Source organism: Monocercomonoides exilis (genome assembly GCF_001643675.1).
Source record: "Monocercomonoides exilis strain PA203 chromosome Unknown scaffold28-1221067, whole genome shotgun sequence".
NCBI classification, from domain to species: domain Eukaryota; phylum Preaxostyla; order Oxymonadida; family Polymastigidae; genus Monocercomonoides; species Monocercomonoides exilis.
This window is the reverse complement of record NW_027150573.1, coordinates 573,652-598,247: the sequence shown is the minus strand read 5'-3', so window position 1 is coordinate 598,247 and position 24,596 is coordinate 573,652. Positions and strand designations below refer to the sequence as shown.

The 24,596-nt window shown below is 31.8% G+C and overlaps 7 protein-coding genes across 7 annotated transcripts; 4 read left to right on the top strand and 3 right to left on the bottom strand.

Annotated features, from left to right (window-relative positions):
* The first annotated feature begins 100 nt into the window (after positions 1-100).
* Positions 101-1,760, top strand: MONOS_2825 (uncharacterized protein). The gene is made up of 4 exons (XM_067872778.1): positions 101-204; positions 278-348; positions 412-905; positions 965-1,760. Exons 1-4 carry the CDS (start codon positions 200-202, stop codon positions 1,733-1,735), a joined length of 1,341 nt encoding a protein of 446 aa, XP_067725692.1. The 5' UTR covers positions 101-199; the 3' UTR covers positions 1,736-1,760.
* An 11,467-nt stretch (positions 1,761-13,227) lies between these two features.
* Positions 13,228-13,533, top strand: MONOS_17724 (uncharacterized protein; the record flags this gene model as incomplete). The annotated part of the gene is made up of 1 exon (XM_067870672.1): positions 13,228-13,533. The coding sequence occupies one exon, from the start codon at positions 13,228-13,230 to the stop codon at positions 13,531-13,533; it is 306 nt and encodes a 101-aa protein (XP_067725691.1).
* Positions 13,534-16,583: 3,050 nt separating this feature from the next.
* On the bottom strand, positions 16,584-17,750 carry MONOS_12491 (putative C2 domain). The gene is made up of 3 exons (XM_067865117.1): positions 17,568-17,750; positions 17,413-17,522; positions 16,584-17,344 (listed from the first exon to the last, which is right to left on the bottom strand). Exons 1-3 carry the CDS (start codon positions 17,728-17,730, stop codon positions 16,877-16,879), a joined length of 741 nt encoding a protein of 246 aa, XP_067725690.1. The 5' UTR covers positions 17,731-17,750; the 3' UTR covers positions 16,584-16,876.
* A 60-nt stretch (positions 17,751-17,810) lies between these two features.
* Positions 17,811-18,532, top strand: MONOS_12490 (putative 40S ribosomal protein S11-1; the record flags this gene model as incomplete). Its single annotated transcript, XM_067865116.1, has 3 exons — positions 17,811-17,819; positions 17,992-18,362; positions 18,451-18,532. The coding sequence occupies 3 exons, from the start codon at positions 17,811-17,813 to the stop codon at positions 18,530-18,532; spliced, it is 462 nt and encodes a 153-aa protein (XP_067725689.1).
* Positions 18,533-19,476: 944 nt separating this feature from the next.
* MONOS_12489 (Transport protein particle (TRAPP) component Trs33) lies at positions 19,477-20,172 on the bottom strand (the record flags this gene model as incomplete). Its single annotated transcript, XM_067865114.1, has 4 exons — positions 19,477-19,502; positions 19,555-19,738; positions 19,831-19,954; positions 20,015-20,172. The coding sequence occupies 4 exons, from the start codon at positions 20,170-20,172 to the stop codon at positions 19,477-19,479; spliced, it is 492 nt and encodes a 163-aa protein (XP_067725688.1).
* Positions 20,173-20,241: 69 nt separating this feature from the next.
* On the top strand, positions 20,242-22,496 carry MONOS_12488 (putative flagellar associated protein). The gene is made up of 6 exons (XM_067865113.1): positions 20,242-20,584; positions 20,651-20,712; positions 20,776-20,910; positions 20,990-21,203; positions 21,287-21,358; positions 21,454-22,496. The coding sequence occupies exons 1-6, from the start codon at positions 20,276-20,278 to the stop codon at positions 22,258-22,260; spliced, it is 1,599 nt and encodes a 532-aa protein (XP_067725687.1). The 5' UTR covers positions 20,242-20,275; the 3' UTR covers positions 22,261-22,496.
* MONOS_12487 (Transcription initiation factor TFIIF subunit alpha) lies at positions 22,389-24,574 on the bottom strand. Its single transcript, XM_067865112.1, has 7 exons — positions 24,323-24,574; positions 24,165-24,260; positions 24,025-24,103; positions 23,838-23,912; positions 23,327-23,766; positions 23,097-23,206; positions 22,389-22,987 (listed from the first exon to the last, which is right to left on the bottom strand). The coding sequence occupies exons 1-7, from the start codon at positions 24,560-24,562 to the stop codon at positions 22,609-22,611; spliced, it is 1,419 nt and encodes a 472-aa protein (XP_067725686.1). The 5' UTR covers positions 24,563-24,574; the 3' UTR covers positions 22,389-22,608.
* Between the last annotated feature and the right edge of the window lie 22 nt (positions 24,575-24,596).

The window sequence follows — 24,596 nt, the reverse complement described above, 5'->3', positions numbered from 1 at the left end:
TTCATATTGAAAAAAGATAAAGGAAAATATCATCAAAATGAATTTCTGTTGGTTTGATCAATCAGAAACAAAAGGTTTTCCATTCTTTCCTCGTTCAGCCAAACTCTGCTATTTCGTTGAACTTTTGTTACAAAAACTATTATTTTATAGAACAAAGCAATTTGTGTTGAAGTTGCATTTGCTTTTTGAAAGAAAATAAATGATGTTTGAATTTTTCGTTTATTTTATTGAGAAAAGAATAATTTCGAACACATTTATCGTTTGATGCAATAAACAGAAAAGGTTTTCGAGTAAAAGATAACTCTATCGATGAGCTCAAAAAGATAACATCAAACGAACATTTTTTAGGTTTGTTCATGATTCTGTGATTTGAAAGCCCAATTCTATTTGTCATTTTAAAATTTTTCGAAGAATTGCTTCATGAGCTGGGGCATTGCGATGAGAATGCACAAAGACAGAAGATTGAAGAAATAAATGAAATAATTGAAGAAATGAATAAAGAAGAATTCATATCAATTTTCACAAATGAACTGTTCGATAAAATTCACCAAATGATTGAAAAAAAGACATTGTCATTGGAAAGTGCAATCTTTCTGTTAAAGCATGTTGGATATTACAAAATGCTGAAAAAGATTTTATTATATACTTTTGATGATTCATCATTGAGCAAAAGAATGAAAGAGATGATGATTGATGAAAATGAGAAAAAAGAAGATAAGGATGAAAGGCTGCTGGTTGATCTTTGTGAATGCTATGCTTCCTTTAGATCCTACTTCCCAAAGGAATTGAGGTCAATTATTGTGCCTTGCCTTCTGAAACCTGCATCGAGCAAGAAGAGAAACGAGGAAACCCAAAAGGAAGTGGAAATGGAATTGCTGGCTTTGAGCAATGTTAACAAGTATTTGGTTTGAGTACTTCAATTTCATTTTTGATATTTCTGATTTTTACCTCTCTTTTTTATTAGAAAATGGATAAAGAATTGTATTTGAATGAAATCAAAGAGATTATCCAATATCATCAGAAACACAGAAATATGACTCGACTTGCTTATCTGTTCCCTTGGGAGTTTTTAACGAACCGATTTTACTGTGACAATAGTTTGGAGGATGTTATTGTGAACGAACTGCATTTTGCGAGAGAAGCAGCAAGAGAAGTAAAAGAGCTGACAAGATGTGTGAAATGGAAGAGGAAGGAAGAAGAGAATGAAAAGAGAAGAAAAGAGACAAAAGAAGAGATTACTTTAATGAGATGGCTTGATACAACTGATAATTTCTTTTTCTCATGCACATTGTGGAATGAAGACTTTGCTGAGATTGTTGGCAGAATCGCTCAGTTGGTTCGTGCATCAAAGGCTAATCACAGAGGAATTCACAATCAATTCATATATACTTTTGCAAATGCGGCGGGTTGCGACTATGTGAACATTGGTGCTTTTTTGAAGGAAGGAGCTACTGATCTCATTTTGGAGGAACTTCAGCAGCCAACATTGGAAGATGAAGCTATGTGCGATTGCTTGAGATTCTTTATGAATATTTCAAGACTATCTACAGATAAGAAGTTTTTTGAAATGGAAGAAGCAAAAAGAAAGGCAACTAAAAGGAAAGTGTTTAAAAAGATGGAAGAAGAAGGATACGAAGACACCATCACAACTTTCAATGAAATGGTTTATTTTATCAGAGAAAAATATCATTTTAGATTGCCATTAAATATTTCTGATTATTTTGCAAATGGATGAATTGCGAATAGATTTTTATAATTTTAATAAACGCACTTTATTTGAATGATCTCGTGTTTATTCGAAAAGATAGAGTTTATTTAAATAAAATAGATACAATTCAGATTAAGTTGAGAAATTTGAATTAATGGAGGTATGTTTTAATAACCCTATGTTAATTTGTATTGAGGTCACTTTATTCACATCAAAGCGCAAAATTTTAAAGTTACCACCTTAATTCAAATTAGAAAATGACAGAATTTTTGCATTTATGAAAAATTCAATGATTTGTTCCAAACTTTTTCTCCTTCGTATCATTATTAGTCTAATATTCCCATGCATAATAATGAAGATAATAAAAAAGTTGAGAAAAATCTCTGAAAGCAATGTGTAGAACAAAATTCAAAAAGATACAGTCTGTCACAAAAAAATGTTGATCTGTCTGTTTTTAATGTCGATCATCCCGTTTTGTGAAATTGTTTGAAAAATCCCGATTCTAAAAAATACAGATCAAAGAATAATGAACGAAGACAATATTTTCTTTCTGGATGCGCGAAAAAAAGGAAAAAAGAACAATTATCAAGAGCTGTGCCTCCTCTGTCCGAATATAGAGTTGAACAGATCATTTGCCCTGTGATTCATCCTTTTGAAGAACATCTTCACCAAATGATACGGATGAAAGCTCAAATAAAGGAAAAAGAAGAGAGAGAAAAAAAATTGAGGAGCTGTGAGATGTGGAATTTTGTGGAGAACAAAAAAAAGAAAAATTCTAACACGCCTGCAACTCTGGATAAAAGAATGAAACTTGCTTCTCTTTGCAGGAAATTTGGTCAAGAAAAATCAGAATCATGGATACAAGCGAATGAGCATTGACGACAATAACATCATCAATATGTCTCGCAAAATTGCAAAGCGGAACTGACATTTCCTTTCCGTTAAATCAAAAAGGAAGAAACCAAATTGCATCCAATCAACAATTCAACGAGATTGTCAGAGAAAAACTTCTAAAAGATCTTCTAACGACTTTAAGGAAATTGTCAAAAGAGATGTCAATGACAAGAAGAACAATAGGAAGAACAACGATTCATTGCATGCTTACAGAAAAAAACGAAAATATTCAGAAATATCCACAATTTTCATTAAAAAGAATAACAGTCAGATTTTCATCCGGAAATACAGAGGAAAATAAATCAATTCGAATTGCTTTTGTGGAAAAGCTTTTCGAATATCAAAGAAATGGAGCTATGATATTCCACATTGACGAAACGTCCTGGAATAATGAATGCATTCGGAAATATGGATGGTCACAAAGGTGTGAAAAGATGTTGATTCCGCCTCCTCCTATTCATCAACGTTTGACAGCTATCACGTCAATATCAACAAAAGGAATGGGCAACACAGAAATTGTGCGAGGAACAGTTAACCATGAGTTATTTGAGGCCAACATCAAAAATATTCTTCTTTCAATCAAAGAAAATGATTCTTCTGTTATTGTCCCAGATAACGTAACAATTCATCACATTCACACAGATGAAATTGTGAAGGAGGCTGGCCATCAAATTACATTCAATGCAGCCTATTCCCCAATTCTGAATCCGATTGATAATGTCTTCGGTTTTTGGAAAAAGAGAGTGGAGGAACAATCTCTTTGTTGGGAAGTTGAAAACCACTTCATTTTCACTCCTCTTCAAACTTTCAAAGAAGTTTCTCCAAGATAGGTCAGAAGAACAATTTCTCATGTCGAAAATGTTATCTGGCCTCAAGTTTTGGAAAGAAAAAACGGCGAGATACAATCTTGTTGACAGACGATTTGAGCTAAAATACATATAATAAATGAAAAGCGCTCTTTTTCTGATAACTAAAAAATTGAAATTATTTGGCGAAACTTTGTCTGTCATGTTCAGTTTTAAAAATGCCAAAAATAAAAAAATAATGGGCATGATCACTGAATAAATTTGTTCTTACGCATATTTCCGCATATTGCAAACTAACGTTGATGAACTCGGTAGCTTGCAAATTCCATGTTAAATTTTATTCATTTATTTTGATATACAGTGTAATTAATGTTGAATAGTGTAGAAATTATCAAAGCATGTTTTTATCTTAAAGAAAGATAATATTTTGGAAAATTAGTTGATATATGTTTTTCAATGGCTTGAAATGTTCTCATCAGAATTTGTGTTTCGATTAAATACTGGTTTGATTTTATCTTTTCAAGAAATAATTGATCAAATCAATTTCTTTAATTTATTATTTAAAAACAGGAAGTTGAATTGTCTGAAAGCATGTGCCTTGTTGAATTCACGAGAAATTGCGAATGATATCGCGAGATATTTTAATTGGAGCAGAAAAAAGACAATATTATGAACAAAGTGATTAAAGAAGAGAATTTTATTAAAGAAGCCAAAAAGTACGAAGGAAAGATTGAAAAATTGGTAAAAGATTTTTCCAAATCAAATCTTTTGTTTTTTCATGAGTTTTCACAACGCCGATATCAACTGGTGTGCTTTGTCTGCTGTTAGTTGCATTGATGAAAGAGGAAAACGAGGAAGCTCAAAAAGAAGTGGAAATGGCACTTTAAGCGCTGAATTGCGTCGTCTAACAATATGTTTCAACATTTAAATTTTATTATTAACGTTTTTGATTTTCTTTCTTATTTAATAAGGAAATAGAGCATGAACTGTTTATGAACGAGATCAAAGAAACCATCCAGTGTCTGCAAGAACATCGCAATTTGACTCGATTTACCTATCAGACTTCTTGAATGCTCATGATAAAAAGAATTTTTTTTTTGGATAGAAGTTTGGAAGAAGTTCTTTCAAATGAGCTTTATTTTATGAGAGAGACAATAAGAGAACTGGAAGAGCTGAGAGAATGCGTTTATTGGAAAATGAAAAAAGTTGAAAGCTAAATAGAAAGGAAAGGAAAGGAAAGAAGCAAGAGTAATTATTGATGAAGAAAAGTTTTTGAATTTTATTTTATCTATCATCAAAACAAAAATGAAGAAATTTGAATGTGAGTTGGAAGCATAATGAGAGTGTTTTGTACAGTTGAAGAGACTGGAAGAAAGGAAATGTTGTTGAAGATGAAGAGGAGGATATTATTTTGTTAAATATAATATTCAAACAAATTGATATCCATATTACGTTTTTCAATGATTTTCATCTATCTATTGTTAAAGAGAATAAAAAAGAAAACTGGGATGTTTAAATAAAAAAGATGAAGAGATGCATGCAAGAAAATAGACAGGGAAATGATAAAAAAATGCACTATCAGATTTCATTGTTTTAATTAAAAAAAAAGAAGTGGACTGTAAACAAAACAAACTCCAGGTTTCTACGTCGGCTTTTTCCCTCATCGACAAACTTTTTTATCTATTATATTACCTGGTTTTTTTCGGAATCACTCTAAATTTTGTGAAGACCGTTTATTTTTATATTTTTTTCACATCAGATCTTGTTTTAAAACAAAACAAAATAGAGTTAAATAAAATATCAGGTATAAATTCACAACGATAAATTAACTTGCTTGAGTAAACTTTCGAAGAAAAGCGAAAAATTGAATTGAATAAAGTGATAAAAAAATTTCAACAAAACGACTGCTTTCGACTTCTTCTCTGTTTCAGCATCTTTTTTGTCATGACATCAATTTCTCATTTGTATTTCTATGAATTTGCTTTGGATACAAGGATATTCTAACAAGAAAAGAAGTGCAACGATCATTCACACAAATTTTCAGGGTGGTTCAATTCAAATATGAAAAACAACGCCTTTCTTTTGCATTTCCTCATTTTCTTCTAAATCAGAAGAAGATGTGGAATGGAGCATTTTTGAATGCAGTTATCTGTTTGGAAGATAATTCTCGAAAAACAAATTATGCATTCTATGAAATAAATTAAATATTTTTTGTTTCGCTCTTTATTCATCTCATCTACAGTTATCTTCAAAATATAAATGTTTCTTGATGATCATTCAGAGCGTTAATGTTGAGTCCATTTCAGCGTAATGAAACATAATATTTGTTCCAATGAAAGAAGCTTATGAACCAATGGCAGCTGATTTTCAACATCTCTTTCACATTTCATTGAATTGTTCAAACATGTTGCTTTTTCACCGTTTCTTTTCATTCAAATAATTCAAAATTCTGCCAGTACATTCGATTGAATGTTTACAATTTACAGGGAGCAATATAAATCGTTATAAATTGTTTTCAACTAATTATTATTAAAATTTCGAAAATTCAATATTTGAAATCAAAGACTCAAACTTAGCGCCAATATTTTTTCATAATTGAATGTGTTTGATTTTATCTAATGCTTATGTGCTTGATTTTATCTTATGCTTGTGTGCTTCCAATCAAAAGTTGATTAATAAATTACACATGATTCAAACATTAAAAACAAAATCAGAGTTCAAACTTGATCGATGCACACACTAACAAAAAAAACAAAAAGGATGTTACTGAGTTCATCAACGTTAGTTTGCAATATGCGGAAATATGCGTAAGAACAAATTTATTCAGTGATCATGCCCATTATTTTTTTATTTTTGGCATTTTTAAAACTGAACATGACAGACAAAGTTTCGCCAAATAATTTCAATTTTTTAGTTATCAGAAAAAGAGCGCTTTTCATTTATTATATGTATTTTAGCTCAAATCGTCTGTCAACAAGATTATATCTCGCCGAAAAAACTTGTGAATGTTTTTTTCATTTCGTTAAATGGTTGTTGACTTTTTTTTCAAAAATAAATAATAGAAATCTTATTCATTTCAACATGTTTTTTTTCGTATTTTTCTGAAACAAATATAATCAGAAGGATGAGTGATAAATGAAAATGTTCAGCATGTTTATATGATTGATGAAGAAAATATATAAAAGGTAACAGATTTGTTGGTGATAAGCATTAAAATGATACAAACCAATGAAAAATAAAAATAGGAACTGATGGCATTTTTAAACAATGTAAAAAATGAAAAGTTCAAAATATCTCAATGACAGTCAATCATTTTTCTCTAACTGATGAAACATAAAGGAGTATTCGTTAATTGCGTGTAATCGACATTAAAAAACAACAAACCTCAGCAAACATTATTTCTTTTGTTATTTCTGACACAAACAGTTATTTTATCATGGGCCAAAGGTTCGAAAGTTCATAAAAATGAAATTCTACGTAACTCCTCGCTTTGGTTAGATTCAAGAGAGTTGGAACCAAAAATTCAAATAAAAATTTGCAAAAAATAAGAAGTGTCTAGCGGGAATTGAACCCAGACCCTAGCACAATGGTCGGATTTCAACCAATTACTAGACCATTATCGCACCCCCATGGTGTTCACTTTTTTATTAATCTTTTATTGCTAACCCTATCCCTAAATCAGCAATCAATCGAAAAAACCGAGTTAAAAATAACCCTAAAAAAACAATGGTGGGTCGGATCAATTTGAACCTGAACACTTGAATTATACCCTCGCTTTTGTCCTTGCAATTTGCAAAACGCTTAACAAGAAGAAAAAATGAGGTGTTAAAATACTTTGACAGTGACAATAATAAAAATTAAAAGAATAATCAGATAACAAGTGTATTCAATCCATACGCTCTTACTCATTTTTGTTGTTTGTTAAATTAAAAGGCATATATATGAAAATTGAAGCGAAAACAAAAAAACAACTAATAATACCCCAATCAATAATTGAATAAATAAAATTTTCAACTTGAGGTATGATCAACATTAAAAACGTACAGATCAACATTTTTTTTGGTACAGACAAGACCTATTTGAGAATTATTTAATCATTTCGATAGAAGTGATCATTCTGAATTTTATTCAACTTATTGCAAATGACTCAATCATTTTGAAAATAAGTCAATCTATTATTTGATCAATTCTTAAAAGGATAAACAGGTGATTATTTTTGAAATCATAACTATTTTCGGAGTGTTGTTTATTACGAATATTCATAATCATCGAAAATAAATTTATCATTGAAATATGAAAATTTATTCAACAATATCAAAAGCAAATGTTTGATGTGAAAGAGAGACAGAAATGTTTTTGTTGGAGTTATCACTTTTCTGTGCTCATTAACTAAAATTCAAAACAAAATTATCAATCCGAAAATATTTTTCGAAAAATTATTATTTCAAAAATAATCACACATATACCAACTTTGATCATTAATTTCTAAGTTTGCTTTGTTTCCAGTGAACAAATTGTATGTTTTTATCTATTTTGAAATGGACTATTTATTCTATCATTTTCTATATATTCTTTATATGTTTTCTCATCAATCAATGTTAATAGGTGCAAATTTCTTGGAATTGTTTTTATTGTTATAATACCTTTAACAATGTCCAGCGAATATTTTGCAGTATTTTGCAACTATCAATGTTAAGTCCACTCATATTCTTTCATTATTTTCATTCGATTTCTAATGAAAAATGTTCATGTCATTTGATTATTGTTTTTGATTTGTTTTTTAATGAAAAGCAGTTTTTGTTTGATCGTTTTCGTTGAATAAAAACAAAATACTTATGAAAAAAGCTAAAATTTGAACGATGAAGCATATTTATGTTTTTCAATGAATTTTTTTTGACTTTATTTTCTTGTTTTTTATTTTTTTAATCTGTTGTTATCATTCCATTGTGAAACTTCAATTCAGTTAAGAAAAATCAAAAGAATGAGATTTATCCAATGATTTAGTGTTTTTATTGTTTGAATAGTTATTAATGTTTAGTATTGAATTTTGCGAAAATTTCTTCTTGAATATTTCGCATTTTTCAGCTAAATCGAATAAACAATGTAAGCCTGGGTGACGTGAAGGGAAAAGCTCTTTACGTCCGTCGCCAATTTTCCACTTTAAAAAAATAAAAAAAATTAATAAATTAATAAATAAATAAAATAAAATAAAAATAAAATAAAAAAATTATAAGAAATATTATTTAAAAACATATATATGTGAATATACAGATTATTAGATTTTAATTTTTATTATCTTATTTCGATGATGTCTTTTTGATCAATTTGTCCCATCATAACATAATTAAGGAAACAAAACAAAATGCTCTTTCACTTTCAAGGCAATAATTGCGTTATGAGAATGCGTTTCTAGAAATAATGTATTTATTAATAATACATATTTTAAAATTTAAACCATTTCCTTTCATCTTAGCATTGGTATATTTCTTATTAATATTCTTACGCAGCTGCTTCTGAACGTAACGCTTTTCTTATATGCAAGCAATAGAAAATAATAAATGCTATGATGTGCAATTGCAATTTGTTACAAGTTTTTGTTCGTATCATTTTCTTCTTTAAAAGGAATTTTTTAATTAGTTAAAAGAATGAAATGAGAAAGTGCAAATCCAAAAAAGCCTTGAAATAAATAAGCAAGTGAGTGGAATGAATTTTCAAATATATGAATCAGTTTTTTTCAACAAAATTTGTTGTTGATCTGACAAATATGATTGAAAAAAGAAAATATCTTTGGATAAATACATTATGTTGTTGCAGCATTTAAAGCATTCTCAACATTTAATAGAATAAAGATTCGGAAGTTTTCTTTATTCTTCACTGTATAAGTAAATTTCAGAAGCAAATGTTGGCGAAAAAGCGAAGCAGGAAGCAAATGATGAAAGACTCTTTGTTGAACTTCACAAATGCTTTGCGTTGCTAATTGAATGATTCATTTCAGAGGAATTGCTTTCGATTAATGTGATTTGCCTTCAAAAGATTGACTCAAAGAAAGAGAAAAGCAAAGAAGCACAAAAAAGTTTAAATTTTTTGATAACTATTAACGGAATTGAACATAAGGGAATGTGATTTATTTATTGATTGATTATTTGAATTTTTTGCTTCATTTATTTATATCTTTCTTTTTAATTAGAAAGAGGAGATAGAATTTCGTAACATAAATGAAATTCAAAAAATCATTAAACATCATCAGAATCGCAACAATCTAACTCATCTTGTTTTTTTAGTTCTCTAGGATGATTGTAATGGGGAGGATTGTCGCTGAACAAGGATTGAAAGAACTTGTGCATGATTGGTCGCATTTAATCATAGAGGCAATAAAGGAACTGGAAAAGTTGACAAAAATTGAAAATTGGGAAAGAAATGAAGATGAAAATGGAGAAGAGAAAAAAAGTGTATATAATAAGGAGGTTGCTTCAAAAAATTCTTATGACGTAATTTTTTTGCAATTAAAGAACAAATATATTACCATATTGATTATAAGCATTATTAGTTTATTTGGAGCAGCAAATAATTAACAAAGAGGAATAAGCGATCAATGCATCATATTATTCGATATGCAATAGAAAATGAAGTTGTGGAAATGGATGATTTATTGCAAAGTGGAACAGCTGAAGCTAATTTGAAACAGGTTAGTCAATCAACAATAGATATTGCAATAATATTTCAAAGCATTTTTTTTTGATTTTTTTTCAAGGTCATTGAAAGAAGAGGAGAATGAAGAAACGAAAGAAGTGAAAAAATAGATAATCAAAAGAGATGTTCTTGAAAAGATGGAAGAAGTTGAATACGAAAAGGAAATCGCAAACTTTTGTTGAATATTGGATTTCCAAAAAAAAAAGCAAATCTTTTTTTATTCTCGTTGAATATTTCTGATTGTTTCGTGAAAGATTGAGAAATTATTTTCTTTTTTTTCCTATTTTTGGATATTAGGTCTTTCTTTTTTAATCGTTTCACAAAATAGGTGACAAACATTCGCTAAATAAACGTGAGCATATCTTTTTTAGTAAAAATGTTTCGAAATGAAACAAAACAACGAAAGAGAAGTTTTTTTTCACCAATTCGATTAATATCTTTTTTCTTCTTTCAAATAATGAACAAATTGGATTATTTAAGAAAAACACTTCACAAAGCCGGAATGTCATTTTAGAAAATAATCGTCATCACATGCTATTTAGTTATTTTTAGAAGAATATAAAAATCTTTTTGTAACTTTCAATTCTTTCTTAAAACATGCTCAATTATATTTGAAATGAGATGGAAAATAAGAGCAGTTTTTTAAAGACAATTACTTCGAGAAGTGGAAGAAGAGTGAACAAATCTTTCTGAAGGTTCTTTTTAATTTGAAAAAATCCATGATCAATTACAAAAATATCAATTCAGCAAATGCAGTTGAAAAAATATGTAACACTTCAAATAAATTAACACACTGTTTCACTCATATTTAAAATTTGATCATTTCTCATCTCGAACAAACATCAGTTAACTTTAAAAATAATAAACCACTGAAAATGCTATTCTTTTTCAAATGCATTTAGTTCTCATCATCTCTGGGTTAACATCTGAATATTTCAAGTCAAATATGAACAAAGTTATTCTTTTCATTTCGACAAAGGAAAAAAATGCTAAATTTCTTTCTCAAATGTCAATTTATCCGGCAACAATGTTGTATATCAATGAATCAACAAAACCTACGAAAAATTTCATCGAAAATGTTCGTTCAGTTTCCGAAAGAAATATTAGTTTAACATTAAAACTTTGAACGCGCATTATTATTTAAAATTAAATAACTCAAAAACAATTCAGACTCTGCATTAAGTCTCATTGTATTTATCATACGAAAGAAAACAACAATGCAAGTTCTCATTCTTTTCATATTGCTTTTATTTATATCTTTAAAGAAAAAAAGGCAAATGTTTCAACTGAAGAACGAATAGTTATGATTGTTGAATATTAAAAAATGAAAAAATAACAATGTTGAGATTTGGGTCGTATGTCTTGTTGTATTGTTTTTTCTTTTGCATTTTTTGAATAATTGAAGGGAAGTGACGTCAATGACGTCAGTGAAGTCTGTGACGAATGAAAAATCCGATTTCCGCTTTTGCTTCAGTGAAAATTGAATGATGGTAATTAAGAAAAATAATTTTCCTTTCTTTTTTTTTTTTTCTGTGACGTGGAAAAATTTGCCACGTCCGTCAAAAATCAAAAAGGTCCGTCAGAAGTCAGCACGTCACCCAGGGTTAAAACAATAATTCAAATATTCTTGGAATGATAAATATTGTGCAAAACAAATAGAAAATTTGAAAATAAAAAACTTTCAAAAAACAATGATCGTTAACCCAGAAGAGAATCAATTCGAAATGACTCAATCTTTTTGAAAAAGATCTACACTTATTGAAATTTTGTTCAACTTTTTGGCTTCAGCTAAAGCTAATGCCAAATGATAAAAACAAACGAAAATTGGTCTTCAGAAAATATTTATAAATATAATTTTTTTTTAAAATCAAAAAAGCAAAAAACTGAAAAAGATGGCGAGATATAATCTAGTTGACAGACGAGTTGAACAAAAATTCAAATAGTAAATGAAAAGCTCATTATTTCTAATTATTTTAAAATTATTGTTATTTGGCGAAACTTCGTCTGTCATGTTCAGTTTTAAAAATGTTAAAAATAAAAAAATAATGGGTGAGATCATTGATTTCATTTGCGTTTTTCTGTTTCTCCACATATAGCTTTCAAATATTGATAAATTCTGCTGCTTGTGTGTTTGTTTATGTAGTTTATTTGTTTTTATCAATCTTTATTAAAAATATTTTGTTTTTAGCTGCTTAATTTCGATCGTTCACTCAATCACTTTCACTTTTGCTCGAAACAAAAAGGTGAAGAAATTGGCATCACGGAAGTGTGATAGCTTATTAAATATTATTAACTTTTATTCATTTTGAAAATTAAATACTCGATATTACGTTTTTTTGTTTAAAATACAATATTTTTAACTTTAGTGTTGCGCTGTATTTAAGATGATACCGAACTTTGAACAAACGAAAGAGTTAATCGAAGAAACGCATTAAGAAGAATTAATTCCTGTTTTTGCCAGAAGAATTGTTCGACAAAATGCACAAAATGTTTGACGAAAGAAAATTACGTTGTAGAAAGCTGCTGCTTGCTGAAGGAAATGGGATATTACAAAGCGCTGCAAGACTTATGGACTGATAGCTTTGAAGAAAACTCTTTGCTCAAAAGATTGGTAAAGATGATAATTGAAGAAGAAAAGAAAAAAAAGAAGAAAAGAATGAAAATCTTCTTGTTGGACTTTGTGAATGCTTTCTTTTGCTTCATGAGAATATTTCAAGAGAATTTGCTTCAATATGTGTCCGTTGCCTTCTGAAAGTTGCAGCGAAGAAAGAGGAAAGCGAGGAAACACAAAAAGAAGTGGAAATGGCATTGTTGACTTTGATCAATACTTTCCGTTACGTTTGAAATTTTCTATTTTCTTTTGATTTTTTTTTTTAATTTTTATTTTATTTTTTTATCAGCCAATCAAAAAGGAACTGTATTTGAGTGAAATTATAGAAATTATAAAGCGTCATCAAGAATTCAACAATTTGACACGACTTGCTTGTCGCTCTGCTTGGGTATTTTTAATAAACCGAGTTTACAGTGACAAAAGTTTGGAAAAAGTGATTGCGGATAAGCTGCATTTTGTGAGAGATGCGATAAGAAAATTGGAAGAGCTGATAAAATGCATAAATTGGAAGAATATAGATGGAGAGGATAAAGGAGGAAAAGAATAAAGCAGCAGAAGTGGCTGAGAAGATGAATGAAGCAGCAGAAGTGGCTGAGAAGATGAATGAAGCAGCAGAAGTGGCTGAGAAGATGAATGAAGCAGCAGAAGTGGCTGAGAAGATGAATGAAGCAGCAGAAGTGGCTGAGAAGATGAATGAAGCAGCAGAAGTGGCTGAGAAGATGAATGAAGCAGCAGAAGTGGCTGAGAAGATGAATGAAGCAGCAGAAGTGGCTGAGAAGAAGAAGGAAGCAGCAAAAGTGGCTGATAAAAGGAAACTCGGATGACTTTGAAGAATCGATGAACGTTGCATCGAAAATGAAAGAATGATAGGTATTTACGAAAATGTTTGCATATTATATTGAGAGACAAATATTTTTTTGAAATTTAGTTTATATATGTGTTGTTGAACTAAACTTGTACTTTAAAAGTTATATATTTTGCAAATTGTTTATTGTTCTTTGCAGAGCATAATTTATCAATTATTTTTGTAATTCGATTCCAGATAATTTTTAAATCTTTATTAGATCTTGAGATTTATAATTCTTCGTAATTTTTCCTTGTTTTATTTCGAAGTGCTTTCAGTATTTTATTTGTTGATTTCACTTCACTTAACTGTCTTTTTATTTCTATTTTTTCACATATGAAGATCAAAACTTGAATAATTCAATAAATTTTTTTTTAAACACTCTATTTGAAATATTATGCCAACCAAAGCAGAAAATCAAAAGCAGTTTAAAAAATTGTTTCAAATATTTAGATCAGAAAAAGAAACAATTGATTGGCTTTTGGATCATAAGATATTACAAAAAGACCGCTATTGTTGGAAGTGTTAAAAGAATATGAAAATCTACGTTTATGAAAATGAAACAAGTCGCTTTCGTTGCAAACATAAACAAGTTAAAATTTCAAAAAATACAAATTTTGAAAAATTCAGATTCAAAATTTGTAATATTTGTTTGATGGCTTTATGTTTTTGGGTCGGAATTTCTCAGACACATTGCAGCTTCATTTGTGGAAAATCAAACATTTCTGTGATGCATGTTTATGATTCTTTCCGAAAGAGCATATCAAAATTTTACATGGAAAATCCGCGAATTATTGGAGGAAAAGGAACTGAAGTGGAAATTGATGAAGCAATATTTCCAAAAAGAAAATACAATAGAGGAAGAACAAAAAGGCAAAATTGGATCATTGGAGGAATTGAACGTCCTAAAAAAAAGGGTCAATTATCCAATCTATTTTTAATTCCTGTTTTGAAAAGATCAAGAGAAATATTACATCAAACAATCAAAAGTTATGTGAAGGAAAAAATAAAAATATACACGGATTGTTGGAGGGGATATAATAATTTAAATGGAGCTGGATATACTCATTCAACTGTCAATCACAAAAAAAGATTTGTGGATCCCATTTCAAAGGCTCACACACAAAGAATAGAAAGCACTTGGAACCTTCTCAGAAAATATCTTCCTCCATACGGTGTGAGACAAAAATATATGCAAGATTATTTAAATGTTTTCACATTTAAAAGAAGCCCTTGTAACTCATTCATTAAGTTTTTACACATTTTTGTAAATTTTGATTTTCAAAGAATGTGAATTTTTTCTCAATTATTGTTTTTAAATATTCTTCATTCCACTGATAATTTAATAAAATGAGATGTGACAAATAAGAAGTTCATTTTCTATTATCAATTAAGCTTTCATCAAATATAAACAATAAAAAATAAAATCTACAAAAAGATATACTAATAAAATTAATATAATAAAAATTCTCTTTATTTCAATCTCTATTAAATGATATATTTAAAAAATGTTTGAATGGACTTGTTATATAAATAATCAAATATTAATTTTACGTTAAAATTTCCAATAAATACCAATACGATTTCTCAGCATAATTATTCTGTCTTTCCGTTTCCGCTGCCTCCTTCTTTCTCTCAGCCACTTCTGCTGCTTCATTCATCTTCTCAGCCACTTCTGCTGCTTCATTCATCTTCTCAGCCACTTCTGCTGCTTCATTCATCTTCTCAGCCACTTCTGCTGCTTCATTCATCTTCTCAGCCACTTCTGCTGCTTTATTCTTTTCCTCCTTTATCCTCTCCATCTATATTCTTCCAATTTATGCATTTTATCAGCTCTTCCAATTTTCTTATCGCATCTCTCACAAAATGCAGCTTATCCGCAATCACTTTTTCCAAACTTTTGTCACTGTAAACTCGGTTTATTAAAAATACCCAAGCAGAGCGACAAGCAAGTCGTGTCAAATTGTTGAATTCTTGATGACGCTTTATAATTTCTATAATTTCACTCAAATACAGTTCCTTTTTGATTGGCTGATAAAAAAATAAAATAAAAATTAAAAAAAAAAATCAAAAGAAAATAGAAAATTTCAAACGTAACGGAAAGTATTGATCAAAGTCAACAATGCCATTTCCACTTCTTTTTGTGTTTCCTCGCTTTCCTCTTTCTTCGCTGCAACTTTCAGAAGGCAACGGACACATATTGAAGCAAATTCTCTTGAAATATTCTCATGAAGCAAAAGAAAGCATTCACAAAGTCCAACAAGAAGATTTTCATTCTTTTCTTCTTTTTTTTCTTTTCTTCTTCAATTATCATCTTTACCAATCTTTTGAGCAAAGAGTTTTCTTCAAAGCTATCAGTCCATAAGTCTTGCAGCGCTTTGTAATATCCCATTTCCTTCAGCAAGCAGCAGCTTTCTACAACGTAATTTTCTTTCGTCAAACATTTTGTGCATTTTGTCGAACAATTCTTCTGGCAAAAACAGGAATTAATTCTTCTTAATGCGTTTCTTCGATTAACTCTTTCGTTTGTTCAAAGTTCGGTATCATCTTAAATACAGCGCAACACTAAAGTTAAAAATATTGTATTTTAAACAAAAAAACGTAATATCGAGTATTTAATTTTCAAAATGAATAAAAGTTAATAATATTTAATAAGCTATCACACTTCCGTGATGCCAATTTCTTCACCTTTTTGTTTCGAGCAAAAGTGAAAGTGATTGAGTGAACGATCGAAATTAAGCAGCTAAAAACAAAATATTTTTAATAAAGATTGATAAAAACAAATAAACTACATAAACAAACACACAAGCAGCAGAATTTATCAATATTTGAAAGCTATATGTGGAGAAACAGAAAAACGCAAATGAAATCAATGATCTCACCCATTATTTTTTTATTTTTAACATTTTTAAAACTGAACATGACAGACGAAGTTTCGCCAAATAACAATAATTTTAAAATAATTAGAAATAATGAGCTTTTCATTTACTATTTGAATTTTTGTTCAACTCGTCTGTCAACTAGATTATATCTCGCCAAGATAACATGTTGCTTGTTGCTTTATTAACATAACACATGCAATAATCATTATAAAAATTAAAAAATACTACAAAATTCTTATAAAAATTTATAAAATAAAAAAAAAAACGAGTATAATTAAACTTCGCAAAACACAAATTGCTAGTTTTCAAAAACTACGCAAACAATAAAATAAATACAAATCAAATTAGACAAAAAATAATTTCTCTAACATTGGATTTAAGCAATCAGTATGTAAAACATTTATTGCAATGAACCTTTCTTTAACTAGGCAAACACAAATTTTAGTATCCATATCCTGGATATGAAGGAGGTGTAGGATATGCTGGAGGTGCAGGATAGGCGGGTCCAGCGCTTGTAGGAGGCGCAGCACCATAAGCAGCAGGAGCAGATGAAGCAGGAGGAGCAGCTCCGTAAGCAACTGGAGTCGGAGGATAAGATACGGGCGGAGCCATGGGATATCCTGGTGGAGGAGGATAAGCGCTTGAAGAAGGATAACCTGGTGCAGGTGCAGGATAGGCCGAAGAAGTTTGATATGGTGCAGCAGAACTGTACGGAGGAGCAGGGGCGGCATAAGGAGGAGCAGGAGCACCGAAGCCAGTTGCTGCAAACGATGTGGGTGCAGACGAAGTGGGCTTTGGAGCTCCGGGCGCATCGTACAAAATTTCTATATCAAGGTCACCCGCATATTTTCCTTCTTTAGTACTGAATGATACAGTTTTTCTTTTTTTGAAATTCATAAATTCTTCAACCTTAAACATCCCAAAAAAATAAATTAGCAAAATAAATCTCGATAACTAATTAAAATAATTTAGCAAACATCAATACGACATGAGCCAAGCAAATCATCGGATGAAAAGGTATCATGATCATACACCTCAACGATCAGCACCCGCGATTTCCATGCAGGATCAAAATTTAAAGACATCGCTAAAATATCATAAAAAACTGGAAAATATTTTTACAACTTCAAACATTGATTATAAATTGGATTTAAGGTATTCTTCATTGTTTTTGTTTGGCAATGCGTTTTTCCAAGGCGGATTATCAAATAAGGATCTGCCAATCCATTTAGATCAGCTTTAGGCAAATTTTTGCAACAAAATACAGTTAAATGCACGCGTCCAGGGTAAGACATTTATCTTGATCAGATTACCAATATATATAATTATTATTGATCTGTCCAATAAAGGAATAAACACATATCTCTTTTTATCAATGGAACAAGTTTGAGAAGCATTTACAAATAAATATTCATGTAATTCATGTTTAAATATTTTTTATATTTTGTTTCTGAATAAAATTATCTCATATGCTACATTTTTTGATGAACTCTGAAAACACATATTATTAATTGGTTTTTTTTGTGAAACAAAATGATCACACTTAATTAATTCAGACCGAAAGAGCATTCCAAAAACAGGAAACAGTATTCTTGGGGCGCACACATCAGCTTGGCAAAAAGCACAAGAAGAGCCTTCGCTATTACCACAGCGTTGGTCTTGGCTTCAAGACTCCACGTGAGGCCATCGAAGGAACATACGTTGATAAAAAATGCCCATTCACAGGTAATGTGAGCATTCGTGGCCATATTCTTCGTGGCGTTGTCAAAAGCACAGCAATGAAGAGAACAATTGTTATTCGTCGTGATTATCTTCACTTTATCCCAAAATATAACAGATATGAAAAACGCCATAAGACTCTTTCAGTTCATTGTTCTCCATGCTTTGAAGTGCACAACGGTGATATGGTTATTGTTGGACAATGCAGGTTTGAATATTATTTTTTTCATTATTCATTTTAAATTTCGCATTTTTGTTTCGCAAATTTGTTTTAATTAATTTCTGTTTATTTTTAGACCATTGTCGAAAACAGTGAAATTCAATGTTATTCGTGTTATTCCTCGCTCTGACTCAAAGAAACAATTCAGCAAGTTTTAATTATTCTCAATTCCATTCACTTCCTCAGCGTGGATTTTTCAACTGGAAAATTAATACTTTAAATTAACGTATTTTTTTCCTAGCTGTTTTAATTAATTATTACGGTTTAATAGGGTTCATACCGAACATAAGTGAAGAAAAAAGTTCTATAAATGAGAGATAAATCAAAAATTTCCATCACTGAAGAAAATTTTGTAAATAACCAATTCCAAAAATTTCTTCAATATCAACCATTCCCAAAACACTACGATTGCACTTAACAGGAGAACACAACTCTTGAAGAAGCTTTGGAAAAATAAAAAGTTTTATAAAACAACTATCTTCACACAATATATTATGATCAATATTTATCTTAAACTTGATGAATGATCAAATCAGAAATAAATCTCAAGTTAACTGAAACAGATCTATGAAACACCAATCAATTTTATTTCTGCTTTTGAATGCAATAACTGAGATGATACATGCACTCCTGAAACAATGGATGCTTGTTTGAGTTCTCCAGCGTTATTCATAATAATACCCAGCTGTTCTTTGCTGTTTGCAAACTTTTTTGTTGAAGTCGTGCGCGGATGGAATGATCGTTTTTGTTTAATGAATATCAGCATGCATTGTACAAAATCCAGTGAAACAAGATAAGCAAACAAACAGACCATCTTTCTAATATGGAGTTTCATAACAACAAACACATTTATCCTATAAATCCTAACATTATTCCAATCATGCAATGAAATGATGATAAACAAAAGGATATTATATACATGCTTAACAAAAACTATTTGAAAAGATTATGAAAAAAATTGAATGAAATAATGAATCATAACATTTATGAGTCAGTTGCACGAAAAAAAAAAAATAGAGCATCTCAAATAAAAGATGATTAAGTGAAAATTACATTTTGCCAGAAGACAAATGAAGTGATGAAGTGTAACAATTACCTTCCCTCATGCAAATTGAATTGCAAATTTACCTAGAAACAATAATGATAAAAGAATAAATGCAAAAAAGAGTAGTAAAGATACATTTAACGGCTGTTGAATCAGTTTCCCCTGAAACTTTGCACCGAAAGCCAAGAGCCTTAACAGCTCCTCTCAATATCCCACATGGCATGGCAAGATATATGCTCAATTCCTCAGGCGGGGAACCACATAAGGAGATTTTTGATATCCACGAAAAGTGAGTATCTTCAAGAACAAGACACTTTTTCTGAAAGTTTACGAAAAAATCATTTGAAAAAAAAGAAAGAAATTGCAAATTATTTTTTCTAATGCTTTGAAAGTTAAATATGTGCTCCAAACAGCATCAATTCCACTAGAATTACACCTTCCCTTGAAGACAGCAGGCCAAAAACCATTTACAAGATAATCTTCAACTCCTTTCAAATTTGGTTGATAATCCGGAAGTGGCGTTTTTAAAAAGAACCTATTAATAAAGCAATTCAAAACAATCAACTCAAAATGTGATAATAAGTTTTTATCAAACAATTCAGTGTATTTCTCTCCAATTTGTTGCCCCATTCGTTCAAGTTTCGAACGAGCCATATCACGTGTTTCACTTGTGCGAACAATCAGATTCACAATTTCTATATTCAAATAATCCTGCAGAAACGAAGCTACAGCTGAACCCGAAGATTTTATCATTTATCAAAAACTCAAAAATGTCATGGGTTGTGTTGATCAATTGTTTGAGAGAAGAAAGTTATGATGGGTACCGTTCATATAAAAATTGCTTTATCATTTTGAGATGGCAAAAAAAGCAAAAAAAGGAGGAGCAGGAAAAAAGGGAAAAAAGGGAAAGGGAAAAAGAATTGTTGAGACAGATGAAGAGAAACGTGCCAGATTGGAGGCTGAAATGCTGATGAAAGAAGAAGAAAGAAGAAGAAAAGAGGAGGAAGAAAGAAAAGCACAACTAAAAAAACAGAAGGATGAAGAAAGTGTGGCAAAGAGAAATGCCGCACTTACATTAGCAGATGTTAGACAGCGGGCTAGACAAGCGAAAAAGAAAGAACTTGAAGAAGAAGCTGATATTGTGAGCCAAACATATGAGAGAAAAGTACACATTTTGTTTCATTTTATTAAATATAGATAAGTCATGCTCGCTTCCGGTTTATTTTGTTAGATTGATCAACGTGATGCTATTATCGAATCTTTATTCAGAGATTTGGAAGAAGCCGAGCGACAGTTTGAATTCTTTGTTTAGAATTTTTTATCATTGCATGTAATGATCTTTTTGTTAAAATGAAGATATCAAAAAGCATTAAGAAGTCATCTAAGCAATCTTGACAACCTTATTCAAATCCAACAAGAACGATTTCAAGTCCTTGAATCAGAGATGCTTGAAGATACAGAAGACATAACTAAAGCCCATGAAGATGAAAGGTACAATAAAATAATAATAACAAAGTGCTTAATCTTGGGGTAATTACTCTATTATTTTCAATGTACTTAATATATGTAGAGTTGTAATCATGAAGCGTCATGAAGCTCAAAAAGAGGAATTGCTGAAAATTCTACAAATGATGGATCAACGATTTAACGAAGAAATGGCAGAGGACAAAAAGGCATTTGAAGAAGAGAAAAAAGCGCTTGAAGAACAACAAAGGAACGATCTTATGAGGAGCAAGTCTGATTTAACAAGAACGATTGATATCTTGACAAATGCCTTGTCGGAGGTTGTTAAATATTTTTTGCTCTATCACTTTTTAATATTCAATTTATTTTCTGATTCTTATTCACATTTAAATCTATTTGTTAGCTTCACAAAAAATATATTTCAAACACAGAAAAGCAAACGCAGGAATTCAGACTATATGCAAAGAAAGAGCAGGTATAATAATTATTATAATAAAAATAAATCGACAATTCTACTTATTAAATTTAAAATTTATTGCTTTGCCATTATTCACAACCAACCACCTTCAGATTGATGCTGAAGAGATTGCAGCGCTGATCCGGCAGATCCGTCGCAACCAGGAGCAGTTCCAGCGGGTGAAGAAGAAGATCCAGAACACAGTGAAGGAGTACACAGAAAGGAACGAGGCGCTGGCGCGGGAGCGGGATGCGATCAGCAAGCACTACCACGAGCTGAAGCAGAAGATGGCGCTGTTCCACGAGAGCCAGCAGGAGCGCCTGAAGGAGCTGACGATGCAGTCGCGCGAGGTGACGCGGCGGCTGCAGGAGCGGATCGACCTGGCTGACCATCTGATTATGGTGGCTGAGCTGAACAGGCACCTCGAGACAGAGAGGGAGAAGGTCACCCCGTTCTTCCCCATCCTCGCAGAGACTGACCCGGAAATACAGGAGAGGCTCGCACGCATGGACGAGGAGATGGAGGCTGCGATGGGCATTTCACTCGCGCCATCGTCTTCTGCAAATGCCTCTTCTTCTTCTTCTTCTTCTTCTGTCTCAGCCAGCCCAACTGGAGAAGGGGAAGACGCAGAAGCAAGAGGAGACTCAATGGCGACAGACTGGTCGCAGCTGAACCAGTTCTTCAAGAAAGCGAACAAAGTGCTGCTGGACAAGATGGCCATTGAGCACGAGTACGAGCGGATGAAGGCAGAGAATGCAGCACTACAGCAGATTGTAGTGGAGTATCTGGACTCGATGAAAGTGACTGACTCAATCACATCCCCTGACAACCCACTGCTGATGGTCAGGCCAGCCACAATCTCAGTCTCATCCACCACTGCTGCCTCAAGGCAGGCAGAAAGAGTGGCTGAACGCGCTTGATTGTTGGCATTTTCTTCACGTCTCTTGCACTTCGTCAGCTTCAAGTCGTTTCATTCTTCTTTACTCAACTCATCCGATATTTTGTTTTAAACTAGATTTTAATTGATTGCAAATCTTTTATAAGTTTATTCTCCTTTCATTACTCTCATTTTTTTTTGTTTGTTTCCCAACGTGCTGTTTTTTTAATTTTATTTTGCTTTTCTTTTCGAAAGAGCAACACGCCGGGTGAAGTGAAACTTTGCTTTTTTGAAAAAAAAAATAAAATGAATAATGTTTTTGTGAAGTGAGATGATAATTCTGATTAAACAATCAATCAAATCTCATACAGAATGTGGAACATCAACACACTCACTTTCTCAGCACAAGCTTATCATCTGGTGTCTTCTTTACGTATGTTCCGATGAGCTGTTTGTATCGTTCCTTTTGCTCTGGTGTCTTCAGCCTGGACGAGAAGATGAGTGTGAGTGCGCGCAGGGTGATTGGCTGGTGGCGTGTGAGCGTCATCACAAACTCTTCATCAGTGATTCGGGTGATGCCTGACGAAGAAGACGAAGACGTGGCCATCGCCATCGTTTGCGCTCGTGTGTCTACTGCACGATTCCGAGAAGAAGAGGCATAAGAAGAAGAAGATGATGATGATGAAGTGGTAGGAGATGAAGTGGGTGTGGTGACAGATGATGGCGAAGCAGAGCGACTTTTCAGTTTTCTCCCTTCGCCTGGTGATGGTCTGAGATGTGGAAGCATTCGACATTCAGCAAGACACAATAACAGAAATATAAGTCAATACGATTTCAAAATAGAAATGAATCAATAATAGTTAAAAAACAAAAGCATGCCTCGCGTTTCTGCTTGCACGTGCTTTTCTCTCTTTTGAAGATGAAGGAGAGATCTCATCGCCTATTCTGCCAATTCTCCGAGACATCTGCTTATCAATCGCCTCATCAGACTGGAAATGTCAAAAAGTCCAATCAAGATAAAAAAACAGAATAAGTTTTATAAAAAGAGAAATAATTCAATAACAAGATCATTTCATTAATAACATTAATCAAATAAATAAAAAGCAAACTTCTCCATCATCATCGTCGTCGTCATCGTCGTCGTCTTCATCATTCACATCCGAGTCAAAGTCATCTTCCAATCTCTCTTTCACTTCCAAAATCTCCTTCTCTTCCTTTTCCATTTCTCCTTCTTTTTCCTCAAACCCTTTCTCCACTGCTTTCTTCTTCAGTGAAAGCAACCTTTCGTTTTCTTCTTCTTCATCCTCTTCTTCATCCTCTTCCTCTTCGTCCATCGCACTGGCACGCCTTCCTCTCCTCGTTGACGTTCGCCGCTTCGATTTTTTGTCTTCTTTTGGTGCTTCTGCAGCAGACGACAGCAGATCGACATTGCCTTCGTCATCATCAGGTATTTCCACCTCCATGTCTGGATCGTCCTCTTCTTCATCTTTTCGCTGCTCTCCAGTTTTCAAGCTGCGGAAGACGTCTGATTCAAGTGAATGAAACTGATCTGTTAAAATTTAAACGTCAATTCAAGTTATTCGCTTTGTACAAAAAACATGCTTGTTAAAAAAGACATACAGCTTTGAGTCTTTGCAGAAGTAGCCGATGGTTTATATTTTTTTGAAGAAAATGAAGAAGACATCTCGCCTTCATCTAGAAGTTAAATGAACCGTGATCATGTGCAGCACGCACATTTTGAAGCATTAACAACGAAATGTTTCAAAACAACAAATTCAACAACCCTTTTTCAGAAAAGAGCTCACACCAGGTGTTTGTTCTTCAACGATCTTTGGCTGTAGTTTATCTTTCCATTTAAAGGGGACAGTAAGCAAGCCTTCTTTGATCTTTATACAGATACAAAAAAGATATTGGCAACAAAAATAAATTCATCAAAAATATGCAAACACTCTCTTCGGCTTCCTCAATTGAAGGAGTCGAATAAGTGATTGCGGGTGCCATTTGGAACCACGATTCACATGGACACAATTGATATCCCTCTCTCTAAACGTTCAAAGCAAATATTGTATTATTTCGAGAAATTAGCAAATATAAAAAACAGATACCGTTCTCTGCAAAAAGGCATAACATGTGCTTTCATCCCCTGCAGGCTGACTATTATGAGAACCTCGCTGCGTGTGAATAGAAAACTGTTTTAATGAACCCCTTGACACTTGGGTCACCTCAATTGCTGTTGGATCACGCATATCAGACCTCTCAAATTTGTGAGGGTTAAATTGAATAACGAAATGTTGCTGGTTCTTAGCGCATTCTGGTACAAAAACAAGAGGAAATTCTCTTTGCATGCAAACACGCAAGTTCCAGTATGGGAAAGATCAA